The sequence below is a fragment of the Coregonus lavaretus genome, assembly GCF_964263955.1.
Source record: "Coregonus lavaretus genome assembly, chromosome: 7".
Classification (NCBI taxonomy): Eukaryota; Metazoa; Chordata; class Actinopteri; order Salmoniformes; family Salmonidae; genus Coregonus; species Coregonus lavaretus.
In genome coordinates, this window is record NC_139994.1 from 2522137 (window position 1) to 2542156 (window position 20020).

Genomic DNA, 20020 nt, shown 5'->3' on the forward strand with positions numbered 1-20020 from the left:
TCTGATGTTAACTACTACTCCACATAAGACGTTCACTCGTGGCTCCTCTCCCCTGTTCCTCTCTCCAGGCTTCTGACCAAATCCACCAGACTGACCATGACTAGGAATGCAGTGTGGGCTCTGTCTAACCTGTGCAGGGGAAAGAGCCCCCCACCTGTATTTGAGAAGGTAACACACAAACCCCTAACCCCACCCACAGTCCCACCCCCCTCTTTGGAATGGTCGAACACCTATCCAGTTACTTCTGGGACCATATTCATACATCGTCTCAGAGTAGGAGGGGTCCTAGTACTGCAAGGTCAAGGGTCAAGGCAAACCCTCTGCATGTCTCCACTATGTTAGCACAGCTTCTGTGCTGAAAGTGGCTTCAGACATATTTCACATTTCTAGAATCGGTTGGAGCCAGAGAAGTACTGTTGGTGTAGTCACAACATTATATAATAGGATCAGTATCTGATTTGATACACTTAGTAGTATTAACACCTCTCTGTTTTGGTACTTCCTGAATAATATGAATGATGAAGTCAGTCTTTTGGAATCCAAGTACCTATGGACCCTGCTGTCAAGTAGTGCACTATGTAGGGAATGAGTATGCCGTGGAGCTAGTCTGTAATGCTGTGTTATGCCTGCCTGTTAGCTAGCTGATGGTTGAATCTGCTAGTGACTCTGGCCAGCCAGAACATAACAGCTGCAGTGACTCGGACTGAGCATGTGACCAGGGAATGGTATGTGAAGAGGCAGGAGTTTTCTCTCACCCTGTGAATCTCTCAAAAGTCTAAAGGATTATTCCTCTCTCTTCCACTCGGTTTCTCTATTGGCTATGAGAGGGACAGGAAGTCATTTTAGACCTGAGATTCACTCTGTGTGGGAGGATGTGGCCCAATAGCCTACTCTTAGATGGTTCCCTGTCAACTTTCCCCTAGTCACAGTAACTCATTTAATGGGCTGTTATAGTGTCAGAGAGGGCATAGTATTCAGCCCTATCAGTAGAACTAGAGGAGAGGAGATGAGAAGGAGAGAGCATGTTAGCGTATCGGTTTCTCATATCGAAATCATTGACTCATCCCTACGCATTCTACAAAGAGAATATCGGAGTTCAGAACCATAATGTCAGATCTGTCTGTTAACTTAAAATGACACGACGACTTGGTAAAAGTTTAACCATGTTTACTAAACCGTATTTCCACAGCACACGGTTGCCATTGCACTCAGGCCAGGTCCTTCGACAGTGAGACTACCGCACAGGCATACTAACAACAGACTGATAACAGAAATATAGAGATACTTAAAACATGAACTTAACATTCTCCCACTTTTTTCTTTTAAAGACAAATAAAACATCAACAAAATAATTAAATGTCCCAAGTATTATTTAAGGTACCCATTACAAATGGGTTGTGTGACAAAGTAAAAAAACAAACATTTGTATTACTCAAGCTGCCACTTTCCATTACTTGAGTTCCTTTAGGAGCACAAGACCGGATGCTCCCTGTTTAGTCAGACAGTCAACAAGCTGTCCCTTTTGTGGCCGACCACAGAATCCGCTGGATTCTCCGTGTGCTTGAATAAGTTCCTTGATGCTGCTAATCTCAAGACAAAAAGTATTTTCTCTGTGACAGACCTGGTTGACTTGACAGCATCAACGAAGGAGTAGTCATCAGTGACACAAACTACAGGGTAGAATGTGCCGTTTTGTCTCACCAGCGGTAAGCGCTGAGAACAGAGTTGCCAGGAAGATGGCATTGTCAATTCCGTCCGCCAGAGCAAGGGTTTCTCCGGCAAGTGTGCTTCGGACAACATTTCTGATCCTTTTTGACTGCCAACAGATAGGTGAGAATCTTCCTTCTTCACCCATTAACACGACTAGATGTTCACCTTTTTGTGTGCCTCTATCTGGAAGCATCACTGAAGACAACTAGTTTCAGAGTCATCTTTTCCAACATGCTGAAACTTCAGTCACTTGTTTGTGATTTTCAGTTTATTGAACAACTTTTGTTTGCCTCATGAACGGTTTGTGCAGTGGCATGGTTTTGCGTTGGATGCCAAGTTGCAGCCATCAAACATTACATCAGGTCTACTCTGTCTAGCAACCCGTAGAATTTGACCTGTCTTTGACCTCCAATTGATCAGCTTCAATTCCACAGAGGGAGAGGGAGGGGGGGGGGGGGGGGTTGGGATTGTTACTGCTCTTGAAGAGTCCATGTGGATGGGGTTGAAGATTCTTGATATAGCTTTCCTGTTGCATCAGTATTGTTCCGTCAACTGTAATAAACACTATGGCAACATTACAAAAAAAGATCATGTTCTTCTCGGCCGACCTGAGGTGTGGAGTCACAGTTGGAGCAAAGGTCTGTGAAGCCACCCCAGATGAAGTCCCCAACATGACAGGCAAGTACTCCAGTCACATTGCAGTCCTTGATCAAGCCAATAGATAGACTGCAGGATCCACTTGTGACATTTCTCCACCTGTACTCGGCATCGTTGCCTTTTTTTGTACCAGTAGAGGGATGCATCTGCCAGGCCGGACACACACCTTTTTTGTTTGTTTGTTTGTTTGTTTCCACAGTGTTCCTTCGCGCTTAGCTTCAGGCGGAGGTTGGATGTGAATGTCCCTTGACAGCTCTGTTCCCTGCAAAAAAAAAATGCAATTTTTCCTCCAACTGCTGAGCTCATCTAGTTTAGCTGAGTCAAATGACACGTTGTTTGTTTCAAGTACATCATCATTTTGAATGACGTTTTGTTTTTCTCAATTTTTCCATTGGTTCAACTCTGAGGTTATCTACAAGTGACAGGTCAGCTGACCCTGTTGTACCAGAAAGTGTAGCTGGTTCAGAGTACTGCAAGTTGTACCAGTTCTGGTGTTTTCCTTTTTGCTGTTCCTGCTCGTCCAATGACGGTTGCTGTATGTGAAATACCACTTTCTCTGTCCATGTATTTAACAGTTTTGTCCGGTTTTCAAATTGGAACAACCATGTTGTCTTAACACGTGGCTGTTGTTGAACGTTTTCCTCATTTGAACCCTCAACAGTATTACCTGTGTCATGGTTGAAGGTCTCTGCTCCCATTTCCTGTTTCAGTGTCCATATCATTGGATGTGACATCTGGTGGGTTTTGTGTCTGTTAAAGTGTTCTTTCTGTCATTTTCAGTAGTGATTCTCAGCAACAGCCCCTCCATCTTGTTGATCATTTACTTTCCGCAATCCTGAGTGAGGCACCCTGACAATGGTGCCTCACAAATATCACCACACCATCTTGGCCAATGACGACTCCCGGTCCTTTCCACTCTTGACAGTCAACTCATTTGTTGTACACTTTGTTTCCAGTCTCGTACTTCTCATGGGTGGGTAGAAGCTGTTTTACGCAGAGCCCTGCGAACTCTCTTTGAACACTCTGCTTCAGTGAATGCTTTTCTCGCTGCATGTAGTGCTGAAAGGTGTTGTCCCACCCATGCACTCACACTGGTCCCTTCTAGTGCTGGTGGCTTGTCAGCCAGTACAGAGGGAAGGTTAGGGTTCTGCCCGAACTCTAGTAGGTGGTATGGGCTGTAGCCATGAACATTGTGCATTTTTAGTTTTTTGCCATCAAAGCCCAATCTTGGGCTGTTTTCCAGTCACATCCATTGTCTTGCTTCACTTTCAGCATGATCTCTGTGAGTGTTTGATTATGTCTCTCCAGAAGTTAATTGCTCCATGCAGCAGTTGTCTTTACTTCCATGTCGAATTTCTCAGCCATTTCTCTTTATTTCGTTATTATTGAATTCTCCTCCGTTGTCACTGTACAATTTCTGGGGCGGGCCATGCAATGCACTCTTATCCAGGAATGAATGAAGTGCTTGACGATTTCACTGGGTTTCTTTTTGTATTCACAATGCTTCCAGCGCTGAAGCGTGTGAAGTGGTCGATTTTTATGTGAAGGTACCACACACTAGGTCCTAGCTCATGTAGATCTGCAGCCACTGGAAGCCAGTGGCAAACCAACAGCTGGTCTGGCCTTGCTGTTCTTCTGGCATGTCTCACAACTGTCAACTATCTACCGTAGAATGGAAATACTGTCGTCATTATTCCCAGAACTGCTTGAGTAATTTCTGAAGTCTGTCAACTTGTAGCATGTCCAAACTGTTTGAGGTTTTAACAATACTTTGTGTTTTTCCCCTCTGTGTTCATGTTCTCTGTGACTGTCAGAATCTCCATGTGCTCTGTGTCCGTCAATCTCGTTTTTTTACATGGACTCTGTGTGATGTCTTTTGTCTAAAACGTTTACACAATAGTGTCCTGAGGTAGTAAGTTCAAAGGTCACTGGTTGTTTAAACATCACTGCCTTGTCATTTTTTATGTCTAGTACAGCCTCTGCCTTCTTCAGGGAAGCTTTGCTTAAGAGTAAGGGGATATCTACAGGGACCACCTCTGTTTCAATGTGACACTTAGTCTGACCAATTTTTGCTGGTACCTTGACTCTCTTGGTAGAATGGACGATTCTCCCATCTCCAAATTTGAAAGCTCTGTTGCTCGGTGTGTCAATCATATTTTGTACTTTCATATTTTAGTTCACTGACATGGCTATCAAGCCATTTTGGACCACACACTGTGCAGTATCAATCACAGCAGATCCTAAGGATTCAACTGTAAAGATCTCAGTATCAAGAAGCAGATTCGTTTGAAACAGTGTGATGTTACACTTCTCCGTCACTGTGTTTTTTACATGTTCCTCTGTTTGTTTTAACGTGTTCATTTTTACGAGGACAGACTTTAACCCGATGCTAAGAGCTTTGACAAATGGCACATTTTGATCTCCTTCCATACCTGTGTCCAGTGGATTTCCCGACGGGCAATGGTGCCCTCATCTGGTTGTCTTGAGAACGTGACCTGTTGGGGCCTTTTCTCTGCAGCTCAGTGTAATATGCCACGTCACTCGCATGCATTCCATCTGTTATTGGCGCGAGGGACGTCTTCTCACAAAACAAAGTATTTTTAGTGCCGACTTCATTGACGCGAAAGTCAGCGCAGTACAAGCGGTCAAAGCCAACTGATTCTCCCTACCATCCAGACAGGCAGTATCTAGCAACTTGGAAAGCTAACACTGCATCTGGGGGAAACCATGTTGTACTTGCGCATCTTATTAGATATAATCCTGTTAGACCTCTGTTCGAAATCAATGATGGAGTCCGTCATTGCAACCGAAATGTCTCTAGTAACACCGTCAAAGTTTGAATATGCCTCGTAGGCTCCCTCTCCTTTTAAGAAACACAGATTCCAGTGCTCTGATCAAAGTTCCCATGGATATTTCCAGTGCTCTGATCAAAGTTCCCATGGATATTTCCAGTGCTGTATCTCTCGCTCTTCCCTCGAGCGATAATTCCACCGCAAGTGCTTGCTTTTTCTCGTCCAGATTAGTAACCCGTGTCCAGATTCCAAGTTAATTATTCTAACTCTCACATGACCTCTTCTCGTCGAAGCCAGGTGGCACAGTGTAGTTATTAACCATCCTCCGCTACCAATGTTTACCTTAAAATGACACGACGACTTGGTAAAAGTTTAACCGTGTTTACTAAACCGTATTTCCACAGCACACGGTTGCCATTGCACTCAGGCCAGGTCCTTCGACAGTGAGACTACCGCACAGGCATATTAATAACAGAGTGATAGCACTGTAATAACAGAAATATGTAGAGATACTTAAAACATGAACTTAACACTGTTCTATCAGAATGAGAATATCAAACAGAGTTCAGAGCGTGACGTCATATCGGAAATGAATGCTTCATCCAATATGACGTGTGACCGCTGTGATCAGCAAGCTGCATCCCCTAACCAGCCATTACTCTCCATCAATGTTCAATCAAAAGAAAATTGGGACAGCAAATTTCAGGTCTGCTGAGCACAAACCTGAACGTTGTAAAACATTCTGTGCAACTTCTGGCGTGCGTTTACTGTGAACACTGAGGCTGTACCCACATTCATTTACTGTTTTTAACAATGGCCAAGTAGGCTACGTGATCATAATGTAGGCCTACCAGAGTGGCCTACCATCAAAAACAATGTGGTGCCATGGTGGCGAGCTGGGGTGTAAATTAGCTGTGACTGTGAGCTGGGGTGTAATTTAGCTGTGACTGCAAGCTGGGGTGTAATTGAGCTGTGACGGTGAGCTGGGGTGTAATTTAGCTGTGACGGTGAGCTGGGGTGTAATTTAGCTGTGACTGCAAGCTGGGGTGTAATTTAGCTGTGACGGTGAGCTGGGGTGTAATTTAGCTGTGACGGTGAGCTGGGGTGTAATTTAGCTGTGACGGTGAGCTGGGGTGTAATTTAGCTGTGACGGTGAGCTGGGGTGTAATTTAGCTGTGACGGTGAGCTGGGGTGTAATTTAGCTGTGACGGTGAGCTGGGGTGTAAATTAGCTGTGACGGTGAGCTGGGGTGTAAATTAGCTGTGACGGTGAGCTGGGGTGTAATTTAGCTGTGACGGTGAGCTGGGGTGTAATTTAGCTGTGACGGTGAGCTGGGGTGTAATTTAGCTGTGACGGTGAGCTGGGGTGTAATTTAGCTGTGACTGCAAGCTGGGGTGTAATTTAGCTGTGACGGTGAGCTGGGGTGTAATTTAGCTGTGACGGTGAGCTGGGGTGTAATTTAGCTGTGACGGTGAGCTGGGGTGTAATTTAGCTGTGACGGTGAGCTGGGGTGTAATTTAGCTGTGACGGTGAGCTGGGGTGTAATTTAGCTGTGACGGTGAGCTGGGGTGTAAATTAGCTGTGACGGTGAGCTGGGGTGTAAATTAGCTGTGACGGTGAGCTGGGGTGTAATTTAGCTGTGACGGTGAGCTGGGGTGTAATTTAGCTGTGACGGTGAGCTGGGGTGTAATTTAGCAGTGACGGCGAGCTGGGGTGTAAATTAGCTGTGACGGTGAGCTGGGGTGTAATTTAGCTGTGACAGTGAGCTGGGGTGTGCAGACACTGAGTCTTTTGTAAAATGTTTCATTATTGGAGCATCTCACAGCGCGCGCAAAGTGAATACATTGTATCTTTTCATTTTGTCTATTCGAACCAAGAGCATAGGCCAATCTGACACACAGTCACAGAGGAAAAACAGAGCACATAGACAGTCATGCTTGCGCCTTTTTATATTGCAGAACAACTGTCTCTCTAGCCCAAACCATTCATATTACCAGAGCTACCCTTTCCCCTTTTTACCACATCCATTTCATAAACCATGGTGCGGGCCGTTTTTTTAACTAATTGTCGGACGCACATTTGTGCTTTGATAACAAACTATGTTGTCTAGTCATGTTACCTAGCTAGCTAATATCCTGGTAGCTTGACCAATATGCACACATTTGTATGGCACAGGAAAACCGTAAAAGGGGTAGATGGCTTAGTCGAAGAGATGTGCTTCAAAGGTAGGATGCATATTCTCTTTGACCTTTTAGACAGGAACAGGTGCCAGGCCGGGACACTCCCAGTACCGCAGAGCCTCCAGTGACGTCAGCACTGTCAACTTTGACCCCTTCAGAAGTGTTGGTCAGGTTCTCTTTAGTGACAGCTTGAAACGGTGACAGTGGACAGGCGAGACAATCATGTAGACACGTGTCAATGTGAAGATTTTGGCCTTAATTGTTCTGAGAACTGTGTTGTTGATCACCATGTCATTATTCCTACTGAGGGATTGAACCATTTGGGGTTCAGGGTCTCTTCAGGAAAACGTCAGACTTCACTCACACACTCTTAGAGCCCACAGCAACAGTTCCTCTGTCCCCCTGTCTGTCCACAGGTCTTAACAGCGTCTCTGTCCCCCTGTCTGCAAGTCCTGTCTAGACTGTTGTTCAGCAGTGATCCAGACCTGTTAGCGGACGCCTGCTGGGCCCTGTCCTACCTCTCTGATGGACCACACACTAACTGTCCCCATCTGTCCTCTGTCCCCCCAGGTGTCCCCCTGTCTGCAAGTCCTGTCTAGACTGTTGTTCAGCAGTGATCCAGACCTGTTAGCGGACGCCTGCTGGGCCCTGTCCTACCTCTCTGATGGACCCAACGAGAAGATCCAGGCTGTCATCAACTCCGGCGTCTGCAGGCGCCTCGTAGAGCTGCTCATGTAAGAGAGTGTGTCTGCAGGCGCCTCGTAGAGCTGCTGGTGTGTGTCTGCAGGCAGGTCGTAGAGCAGACTTCAGGGGGCTCAGCGGTAGTAACTTTGAACGTTTTCTCTGTCAGGCACACAGACTACAAGGTGGCATCTCCTGCTCTGAGAGCAGTGGGGAACATCGTTACAGGAGACGACATCCAGACACAGGTGGTGTTGAACTGTTCAGCCCTTCCCTGTCTGCTCCACCTCCTGAGTAGTGCTAAAGAGTCCATCCGGAAAGAAGCCTGCTGGACCATCTCCAACATCACAGCTGGCAACAGGGCTCAGATACAGGTGAGGTCCAGACTTAACACAGATATATACACACACTACAGGTACCATACAGATAAACAGACATGATATTTGTATTTTCTCAGGGCTCAGATACAGGTGAGGTCCAGATACCGTACTCTACAGATGCATAACACAGACTGGTACAATTCAGACACTATAAAGATCCAAAGAAATCTTCAAGACCTAGGTATTAGGGACTAGGTACTAGGTATTGGGTACTTGGTATGGGTACTAGGTATAGGTACTATGGTACTAGGGTATTAGTTACTGGGGTATTAGGTACTGGGGTATTAGGTACTAGGATATTAGGTACTGGGGTATTAGGTACTGGGGTATTAGGTACTGGGGTATTAGGTACTGGGGTATTAGGTACTGGGGTATTAGGTACTGGGGTATTAGGTACTAGGGTATTAGGTACTGGGGTATTAGGAACTAGGGTATTAGGTACTGGGTATTAGGAACTAGGGTATTAGGTACTGGGGTATTAGGTACTGGGTATTAGGTACTGGGTATTAGGTGCTGGGGTATTAGGTGCTGGGGTATTAGGTGCTGGGGTATTAGGTGCTGGGGTATTAGGTGCTGGGGTATTAGGTACTGGGGTATTAGGTACTAGGGTATTAGGTACTGGGGTATTAGGTACTGGGGTATTAGGTACTGGGTATTAGGAACTAGGGTATTAGGTACTGGGGTATTAGGTACTGGGTATTAGGAACTAGGGTATTAGGTACTGGGTATTAGGTACTAGGGTATTAGGTACTGGGTACTAGGGTATTAGGTACTAGGGTATTAGGTACTGGGGTATTAGGTACTGGGGTATTAGGTACTGGGGTATTAGGTACTGGGGTATTAGGTACTGGGTATTAGGTACTAGGGTATTAGGTGCTGGGGTATTAGGTGCTGGGGTATTAGGTACTGGGTATTAGGTACTAGGGTATTAGGTACTGGGGTATTAGGTGCTGGGGTATTAGGTGCTGGGGTATTAGGTACTGGGGTATTAGGTACTGGGGTATTAGGTACTGGGGTATTAGGTACTGGGGTATTAGGTACTAGGGTATTAGGTACTAGGGTATTAGGTACTGGGGTATTAGGTACTGGGGTATTAGGTACTGGGGTATTAGGTACTAGGTATTTTCTGTCTTCAGTCTGAATAAAGGACATCAGGTTTGAGCTGCTGCTCTCCAGTTTAGGTAGCGGTCATCGTCTCTCCACTCAAACGTTTCTATTTTCTTCCTCTCTCATCTCTTCTCCTAGACGGTGATCGATGCCAACATCTTCCCTGTGCTGATCGACATCCTGCAGAAGGCAGAGTTTAGAACCAGGAAGGAAGCAGCCTGGGCCATTACTAACGCCACGTCCGGAGGAACACCAGAACAGATCAGGTATAAAGAAACACACACCTCACCAGGACAGACTAGATATGACCCACCTCACCAGGACAGACTAGATATGACCCACCTCACCAGGACAGACTAGATATGACCCACCTCACCAGGACAGACTAGATATGACCCACCTCACCAGGACAGATTAGATATGACCCACCTCACCAGGACAGATTAGATATGACCCACCTCACCAGGACAGACTAGATATGACCCACCTCACCAGGACAGATTAGATATGGCCCACCTCACCAGGACAGACTAGATATGACCCACCTCACCAGGACAGACTAGATATGACCCACCTCACCAGGACAGATTAGATATGACCCACCTCACCAGGACAGATTAGATATGACCCACCTCACCAGGACAGATTAGATATGACCCACCTCACCAGGACAGATTAGATATGACCCACCTCACCAGGACAGATTAGATATGACCCACCTCACCAGGACAGACTAGATATGACCCACCTCACCAGGACAGATTAGATATGACCCACCTCACCAGGACAGATTAGATATGACCCACCATTATATTATAGTATATTAGTATCCATAGATCAGATATTGACAGTAGGGGGGGGGGGTGAAGAACCCTAGCCAATATCAGTATAGGAACGAGGGAGGGGTGAAGGGGAGGTGTTAGTTTCTCTTTTCCTCCTTGTGGGGTCTGAGATTCCAGGCTCAGCAATGTTTCCGTGGCATGCATCCGGAAATACCAAAGTTGTCCCCGTTATATCAAACAGGAGAGCTATACTCTGGTGTGTGTGTGTGTGTGAGCCCTAGTTGAGAGCATTCTGTCCATATTGAATTACGTTGCAGTTCTTTTTCCCTCCGTCAGTGGAATGTCACGATGACACTAACACACATCCTGTCTCGGGCCGCTGCATTTGTCAGGCGTCTGGATTGTACCAAACACATTCCACATTTTATTATCTAGGGTTCGTGTTGCTGTCACACACAGGTCCTTCTCTCTGTCTCTCGCGGCCTTTGTTGGCGTGGGAAAAGCAAGTGAAATAGAGAATCAACAGTAACAAATTAACAGTAGGCCTACCCGAGTGGCGCAGCGGTCTAAGGCACTGCATCGCAGTGTTGCGGTGTCACTACAGCCTGGGGTTGGATCATTACTGCCCAGGCTGTGTCATTACTGGCCGTGACCGGGAGTCCCATAGGGCGGCGCACAGTTGGCCCAGCGTCGTCCGGGTTAGGGGAGGGTTTAGCCGGGGGTCTTTACTTGGCTCATCGCGCTCTAGTGACTTGTGGCGGGCAGGGCGCCTGCAGGCGTTCTTCGGTTGAGCGGTGTTTCCTCCGACGCATTGGTGCAGCTGGCTTCCGGGTTGAGCGAGAGGGTGTTAAGAAGCGCGGTTTGGCGGGTCATGTTTACGGCGGACGCATGACTCGACCTTCGCCTCTCCCGAGCCCGTTGGGGGAGTTGCAGCGATGACACAAGATCGTAATCACGAAATTGGGGAGAAAAAAGGGTGTGAACTTTACACGCAAAAGTTCCAAAGTAATAAAGATATTTAAAATGTTATATTATTGGCTATGTACAGTGTTGTAACGATGTGCAAATAGTTAAAGTACAAAAGGGTCACATCTTGCTGCTGTGATGGCACTCTGTGGTATTTCACCCAAATAGATATGTGAGTTTATCAAAATTGGATTTGTTTTCAAATTCTTTATGGGTCTGTGTAATCTGAGGGAAATATGTGTCTCTAATATGGCTTTCCTTAAGTTTGGGTCAGTCACAGTGGTCAAGTATTCTGCCACTGTGTACTCTCTGTTTAGGACCAAATAACATACTAGTTTGCTCTGTGTTTTTTGTTAATTCTTTCTAATGTCTCAAGTAATTTTATCTTTTGGTTTTCTCGTGATTTGGTTGGGTCTGATTGTGTTGCTCTGTGGAGTCTGTGTGTGTTTATGAGAAGAGTCCCCTTGTCAGCGGGCAGAGGGGACTCTTCTCCAGGTTCATCTCTCTGTAGGGTCAGGGCTTTGTTATGGAAGGTTTGAGAATCACTTATTTTTAGGTGGTTGTAGGATTTGAATTGCTCTTTTCTGGATTTTGATAACCAGTGGGAATCTTCCTAATTCTGCTCTGCATGCATTATTTGGTGTTTTACATTGTACACAGAGGATGTTTTTTGCAGAATTCTGCATGCAGTCTCAATTTGGTGTTTGTCCCATTTTGTGAATTCTTGGTTGGTGAGCAGACCCCAGACCTCACAACCATAAAGGGCAATAGGTTCTATAATTGATTCAAGTATTTTTAGCCAGATCCTAATTGGGATGTCAAATTGTATTTTCCTTTTGATGGCATAGAAGGCCCTTCTTGCCTTGTCTCTAAGATCGTTCACAGCTTTGTGGAAGTTACATGTGGCGCTGATGTTTAGGCCGAGGTATGTATAGTTTTTTTGTGTGCTCTAGGGCAACGGCGTCTAGGTGGAATTTGTATTTGTGGTCCTGGCAACTGAACCTTTTTTGGATCACCTTTATTTTTGTCTTACTGAGATTAACTTTCAGGGCCCAGGTCTGACAGTCTCTCGCTTTCTCCCCCTTTTCTCCATATCTCTTTCTCTGTTCTTTCTCTGTTCGTTCTCTCTGTTCTCTCTGGTCTCTCTGTTCTCTCTCTCTCTAGGTACCTGGTGAACCTGGGCTGTATCAAGCCTCTGTGTGACCTGTTGACAGTGATGGACAGTAAGATAGTCCAGGTGGCCCTGAACGGTCTGGAGAACATTCTGAGACTGGGAGACCAAGAGGCCAAGCAGGATGCAGGACCCAACGGTACCGGCATCAACCCCTACTGCTCTCTCATAGAGGAGGCCTATGGTGCGTATACACAAACATCAATCCCTACTGCTCTCTCATAGAGGAGGCCTATGGTGCGTATACACAAACATCAATCCCTACTGCTCTCTCATAGAGGAGGCCTATGGTGCGTATATACAAACATCAATCCCTACTGCTCTCTCATAGAGGAGGCCTATGGTGCGTATACACAAACATCAACCCCTACTGCTCTCTCATAGAGGAGGCCTATGGTGCGTATACACAAACATCAACCCCTACTGCTCTCTCATAGAGGAGGCCTATGGTGCGTATACACAAACATCAATCCCTACTGCTCTCTCATAGAGGAGGCCTATGGTGCGTATACACAAACATCAACCCCTACTGCTCTCTCATAGAGGAGGCCTATGGTGCATTCGGGAAGTATTCAGACCCATTTACTTTTCCCACATGTTGTGACGTTACAGCCTTATTCTAAAATGGATTAAATCATTTTTCCTCATCAATCTACACACAATACCCCATAATGACAAAGCAAAAACAGGTCTTTAGAAATGTTTGCAAATGTGGAAAAACCCCGGAAATATCACATTTACATAATTATTCAGAACCTTTACTCAGTACTTTGTTGAAGCACCTTTGGCAGCGATTACAGCCTCGAGTCTTCTTGGGTGTGATGCTACAAGCTTGGCACACCTGTATTTGGGGAGTTTCTCCCATTTTTCTCTGCAGATCCTCTCATGCTCTGTCAGATTGGCTGGGGAGCGTCTCTGCACAGCTATTTTCAGGTCTCTCCAGAGATGTTTGATTGGGTTCAAGTCCGGGCTCTGGCTGGGCCACTCAAGTACATTCAGAGACTTGTCCTGAAGCCACTCCTGTGTTGTCTTGGCTGTGTGCTTAGGGTCGTTGTCCTGTTGGAAGGTGAACCTTCGCCCCAGTCTGAGGTCGTGAGCGCTCTGGAGCAGGTTTTCATCAAGGATCTTTCTGTACTTGTTTGCTCTGTTTGTCTTTCCCTCGATCCTGACTAGTCTCCCAGACCCTGCCGCTGAAAAACATCCCCACAGCATGATGCTGCCACCACCATGCTTCACCGTAGGGATGGTGCCAGGTTTCCTCCAGATGTGACGCTTGGCATTCAGGCCAAAGAGTCCAATCTTGGTTTCATCAGACCAGAGAGTCTTGTTTCTCATGGTCTGAGAGTCCTTTAGGTGCCAGTTGATAAACTCCAAGCGTGCATTCATGTGCCTTTTACTGAGGAGTGGCTTCCGTCTGGCCACTCTACCGTAAAGTCCTGATTGGTGGAGTGCTGCAGAGAGGGTTGTCCTTCTTGAAGGTTCTCCCATCTCAACAGAGGAACTCTGGAGCTCTGTCAGATTTGAGTATCAGGTTCTTGGTCACCTCCCTGACCAAGGCCCTTCTCCCCTGATTGCTCAGTTTGGCCGGGCGGCCAGCTCTAGGAAGAATCTTGGTAGTTCCAAACTTCTTCCATTTAAGAATGATGGAGGCCACTGAGTTCTTGGACTTTCAATGCTGCAGAAATGTTTTGGTACCCTTCCCAATATCTGTGCCTCGACACAATCCTGTCTCGGAGCTCTATGGACAATTCCTTCCACCTCATGGGTTGGTTTTTGCTCAGACATGCACTGTCAACTGTGGGACCTTATATAGACAGGTGTGTGCCTTTCCAAATCATGTCCAGTCAATTGAATTGACCGCAGGTGGACTCCAATCAAGTTGTAGAAATATCTCAAGGATGATCAATGGAAACAGGATGCACCTGAGCTCAATTTCAAGTCTCATAGCAAAGGGTCTGAATACTTATTTAAATAAGGTATTTCTGTGTTTAAAAAATAAAAACAAACTTTGAAAAACCTGTTTTCGCTTTGTCATTATGGGGCATTGTGTGTAGATTGATGATTTAAAAAAATAAGTGTAACCAATTTTAGAATAAGGCTGTGACTTAACAAAATGTGGAAAAACTCAAGGGGTCTGAAAACTTTCCGAATGCACTGTATATACAAACATCAACCCCTGCTGCTCTCTCTTAGAAGAGGCCTTATGGTACGTTCATACAAACACGTTCATACAGGCACATGCACACCACACCACACACACACACACACACACACACACACACACACACACACACACACACACACACCACACACACACACCACACACACACACCACACACACACACCACACGCACTTCCGCATACATACACTTGCATAATCTACCATGTGTATGAATAAATAAAGTTGATCTCTCCTCCTCCCCATCTCCAGGTCTGGACAAGATAGAGTTCCTTCAGAGCCATGAGAACCAGGAGATCTACCAGAAGGCCTTCGACCTGATAGAGCACTACTTTGGAGTGGAGGAGGAGGACCAGAGCCTGGCTCCTCAGGTGGACCAGGCCAACCAGCAGTTCCTCTTCCCCCAGCAGGAGGCTCCCATGGAGGGCTTCCAGCTATAACGCCCTCCCTGCCCTCTGGTTCATCCAAACATCGCTCATACCCACGGATCCCATTTGGAAGGCTTTCAGATAACATCTACCCCCGTATCCCCTATCAATGGAGGGCTTTCAGATAACATCTACCCCCCACCCCCATATCCTTTCAGATAACTTCTACCCCCATATCCCCTACCAATGGAGGGCTTTGAGTTAAATTAGCGTCCCTGTGTCCCTCCACCCTCCACGTCCAACCACCACCTATATGCCCCAGCCCGTGGCTCGCTCTTCTACCCCAACCCCTACAAATGGAGGGTTTCCTGTGCACTATCCTTTCTCCATTGTGACCTTCCATGCTCAACCATCATCCAGCCCATATCCCCAACCCCCATGGATCTCCCTCCGATTCCATGGAAGGCTTACAGCTGTGACTCTTTATCCAACCCCGTGAACGTGGCTCTACCTACCCGAACAGATCAGACACTTCTAACAGAACACCACGTCTCTGCTGAGGAGCCAATCGGAGAGCTGAACTCACACCACATGACCTGATAAAACAAAGCTCTTCCTGATCAGTGATCACACACTGGTTTGGGTCCAGTCCAGGTTTGAAACGCACAGATACAATGAGAGATACTGCCAGTACTGTTGATACCCTGATTGTTCTGACAGTAGCGGTGGTTGGGTTTGTTTTGGTTTTTAGTGCTCCCCGTCTGCCCATAGGGATGTCCTTCTTCAGGATGTGGGGGTCAAATCTGACCTAGTGTGAGGAGCATTATTTAAGTTCTACCCCTTTTCTTTTACGACAAGTGTCTTCCTTGCCCTTATTTATCAGTTTCCAATCGTTTAGCTTTTGTCAGCCCTGTTTCCCCCCTGGCCTGTTTTAAAACAGATCTCAGTGTACCACCTGAAGTCTAGTGTCCACAGACTGAAGACTGGCTTCTTTACTGTTAACAATAGAACAACACAGCTGTATTCTAAACTCAGAGGCCAAACCCTCATTCACATTGGTTTCTGTCTATATCAGACATACAGGGTTCCAATAAGCAATTCTGGGGATTCTTAGGAATTCTAGAACTATGATTTGGAGTGTAGAGCCAAGGTTCTCCCCTTCTAGAACTATGATTTGGAGTGTAGAGCCAAGGTTCTCCCCTTCTAGAACTATGATTTGGAGTGTAGAGCCAAGGTTCTCCCCTTCTAGAACTGACATTTATTTCCTACAACTTTTAGCTACTTTTTGTTTTGTTTGTGTCAGATGATTTCTTGGACCTGGGGAGGGATGAAGAGGGTGGAGCAACATGTTGGGGTCTGAATCGTAAAAACAGGAAAACCGCTGGGCTAATGGAGGGCGTCAAGTTGGGGATTGGGGAGGGAATTTAAAGTTTGGGGGTGGGGGGGTCCATATTGAAATATATACATTAAAATACCTAGGTTACTAGCTTGATCTGAAGTTGATATAGCTAGACATATAATGTCCGTTGTGTGCCGTGTTCTTAATAACGATAGATTTGAATTATGACGTGATTCTAACTATTAAAACGGCATACCGCTGGGGGTGGGGAACAGGGCCTACGCTAACTCGAGAAAAACCTGTAACTCAGCTCCACGTAAATCAGGCATCAATGTCAGATTTGCGGTAATATCCAATGTACGCACTTGCATGTCTGGTTAGGATTTGGGCTTTTTAGTTTTTCTTTTGGATTTCTCTGTTCCGTTGAAGCCCGGGATGTGTTCCAAATGGGAAGCCCTATGGACCTTGGTCTAAAGTAGTGCACTACATAGGGAATAGGTTGCCATTCGGGACACAGCCCCAGTGTAAATAGATATGTTGGTGCTGACTGAGTTGTAGTAGGCCCTGGGATGTGATGTGGTTTTGCTGCCAACCCCCCCCCCCCCGGTGTGTGTGTGTGCGTGGTAGGGTTTGCATGGTGTTCCTATTGCCCTACCTACTGTCACAGAGTATCCCTTTGCCAAACACCTGGTAGTACACCAGGAATTATTGTTGGAAGAGGGAGGGAGAGAAAGTGCAAAAAAGAAAAGTGTACAACTCCCCTTTATTCTTCTAGGATGTGTTTTTAAATAGCACTGTATTCCCCTTAGTCCACGTGTTTTGACAGGAGCCACCTAGGGAGCCTCTGGACAGAAGGAAAAGCACTATATCAGACAGGGTGCCATGCATCTAACGACAACCAGGGTTTGGCAAGGGATACGTCTTTTAATTTAGACCGTGACGAACCTAACCGCAACAGAAGTTAAGTTAAGATGTATTTGCACAGACACTTCATGCATACAACACCAGCAGACTGTACACAGCTCACACGGATGAGTGCTACACAACGAGGAGAAACAACTCCCATAATCCACCTTTTTGAATGAACATCATTGCATGTTTTCTTTCTTTCTGTGCTATATTGCCACAATGCGGTATGTTCATTCAATGTTTTCTTTCATTGTTTTGTCACTTCCTTATCGGCACTATTGAGATTATGCTCGTAGATTTTTTTTTTTTTTCTTTTTAAAGAATGCACCTTAACCACAATGCATTGCTCTTTAATACAATGACATGTTTACGGGGGGAATGTGCGGTAGATATGACAAAAGATTCATAAACTAACAATCACATTCACAGCATCCTTTAATATCTCTTAAAGAAAATTTAAGAGAAACTGACATTTTTTTGTTTTGCCATTTTTCTTGAAGTGCATGGTGTACTTCCTGGTATTATGCTAGGTCAAAAATATACAGGATAAGACAAAGTAATAATTCCATGTGGAGCGTTTAGAAAATAAACCCATTCATTAGACCAGGGAGGTTGCAGATTCTACAGGATTAGCATTGAAAACGTGACCAGTGGACGAGAACTCGAGTAAAAGTGGCTGTAGGTCATTTGAAAAACCATATAAATGCATAGAATGACAAACAGTTGTGTTTGCTGAGTAGTTATGAAAGATTGTTTCTTTTCCACTTTTATGGTGAACTGCATACATTCACTTCGTCTTTTACGCTCGCTAATCCTGTAGAATCAGCAACGGCGCTGGTCCAATTTATGTATTTATTTTCGAACATTTCCGTATGTCAATTATTACATTGTCTTAACCTTTTATCTTCAACCTAGGTATTGTGGAAGCCTTCTTTCTCCTTTCTGCTACATGACTGAAGATGGTTAGATGGGTATGCCCTTAGACACAGATCTAGGATCAGCTTGCCCTCCCTTAATCCTAACCTGTGAAATGAATGGGGCAAAAGCAAAACTGACCGTAGATCAGTCTCTGGGTTGAGTGGAGCCTAAAAACAGTCTGGTAGAGTGACAGTTTGACTGACCGGTGCTGTGTGAGGAAGAGATACATGTACAATTGTTATGTTCTCTTTAGTCTGGTAGCTGCTTGTTCTGTGGCTCCACCATTTCCCCTGGTTGAGCAGAACCAACTGGTTTGAGGTAAACAAAATCAGAATATACGGGGGGGGCTGTTTTATTTCAATGCCTGAAGTATCATTTTGGAAGGGCATCTGTAACCGCAGCAGGAGTTTTTTTGGGGGGGTTAATTTATATGCTAGCTATGAGGACCCTTGTCATTGCACATTTTATATAGCAAATCATCACCCTATGGTTATATTGTCCTACCTGACGTGATGTCTCGGTAGGTTGATCCTGTGAGGATGCGAGCCATGACTTTGTACAATGTCTTACCTTTTGTTATATTTCAAGTCTGCAATGGTGATTCATGGTCTGCAAGGGTTTTGGACACGTTGTGCTTTGGTTGACATTCAAAATGTAGTCAAACTGGTAAGAGACTAAGCTTGTCATTGATCAAACATAGACAGTAACAGTTATAGGCTATTATAGGAGTCTATGCACTTTGGTCCTCTAAAGGGAAATGGTTGTCCACAGAACAAGTGTTCCAAACAGACATTTGAGACTAAATAAATCTTGGAAAACATGAACAATTAGCTAAAGAACTTTGACTCTACATCACTAACAAGTGGAGGAGCAATTATATATCAGTAGTCCTCTTTGGTTCTTGGTTTTTCGATCTACTTCTGTGTGCAGTCTATCAACAGACTTCCAGAACAGTCAAATATAAATCTGTGGATCAAACAAACACATAAAATATTTTTATTTTTGAAGAAAAACAAAATGCACTCTTATTCACTAAAGTGCCAATCCTGACCAACTAAAGACTTGCGGTTGATTACATATAGTCTTTTGACTTATTGATTTATTTAATTTTCTTCCTTAATATTTCCTTGAATGTGCACACGTTTTGTGCAAAACATTGCTGCTCTATTGTCCTTCTCTTATAGTTCCATGACGTGGTTTCTCTGGAAGTGGCATTCTTTACTGTTTTTGCACTGTGGGATTGGGTCAGAACAGTCATTTTAATAGGCTAAAAATAATTACTTAATTTATTCCATCATGCTGATCCGTCTAACTAAATATTGATGCTCTCCTCTTACAGTTTAAAGCATTGTTGATTTCCCTGTGCTGACTAATGCAACTGTGGGACAGACAGTTCAGACATTTGGTTTCGTTAGAAAATGCAGCGCCATCAAGTGTAATTTTATCTAGACGGGTCACAGTCTGGAAAACTCCTGGCCCAGTTTATCAGGTCAGTTATCATACAGGGCCAAGTTCAGTAGCCAAATGTTGCTAATAGAAATGCCACAAATGGAGAGCCAACGTTATTCCTTATTCTACATGTCAGAGTCATGTTTGTTTTACATAGCATATTTCTATCTGAACGTTCCAAAATGTTACGTCCTGCTGAACGTGCCACGGGGATTCTCGACCTAAACTTCCATGTTTGCACATGAGTCTAACCGATCTTCTCACAAAGAACTAAACAGCCAATTCAAAATGGAGACGACTCACCAAAGTAGTTTTTTACATTACTTTTTCTTGACTTTGAGCAGCTATGCCATTACATAAATAAAAAATAAAAATAAAAAAAATAAGCATGGATATGGAGGGTATATAATATTTTTCAGTGGCATAATCTTA

General features: G+C 45.0%; 1 protein-coding gene across 1 annotated transcript in view; it reads left to right on the top strand.

Annotated features, from left to right (window-relative positions):
• The window catches only part of LOC311132222 (importin subunit alpha-7-like), a 29992-nt gene extending 13629 nt beyond the window's left edge, over positions 1 to 16363 (top strand). Inside the window, exons 7-12 of the mRNA XM_084165447.1 lie at positions 69 to 168; positions 7910 to 8073; positions 8190 to 8394; positions 9646 to 9773; positions 12420 to 12610; positions 14858 to 16363. Coding sequence (XP_084021573.1) covers positions 69 to 168; positions 7910 to 8073; positions 8190 to 8394; positions 9646 to 9773; positions 12420 to 12610; positions 14858 to 15045 — 976 coding nt within the window. The 3' untranslated portion in view covers positions 15046 to 16363. The remainder of the gene's footprint in view (positions 1 to 68; positions 169 to 7909; positions 8074 to 8189; positions 8395 to 9645; positions 9774 to 12419; positions 12611 to 14857) is intronic.
• Positions 16364 to 20020: the final 3657 nt, after the last annotated feature.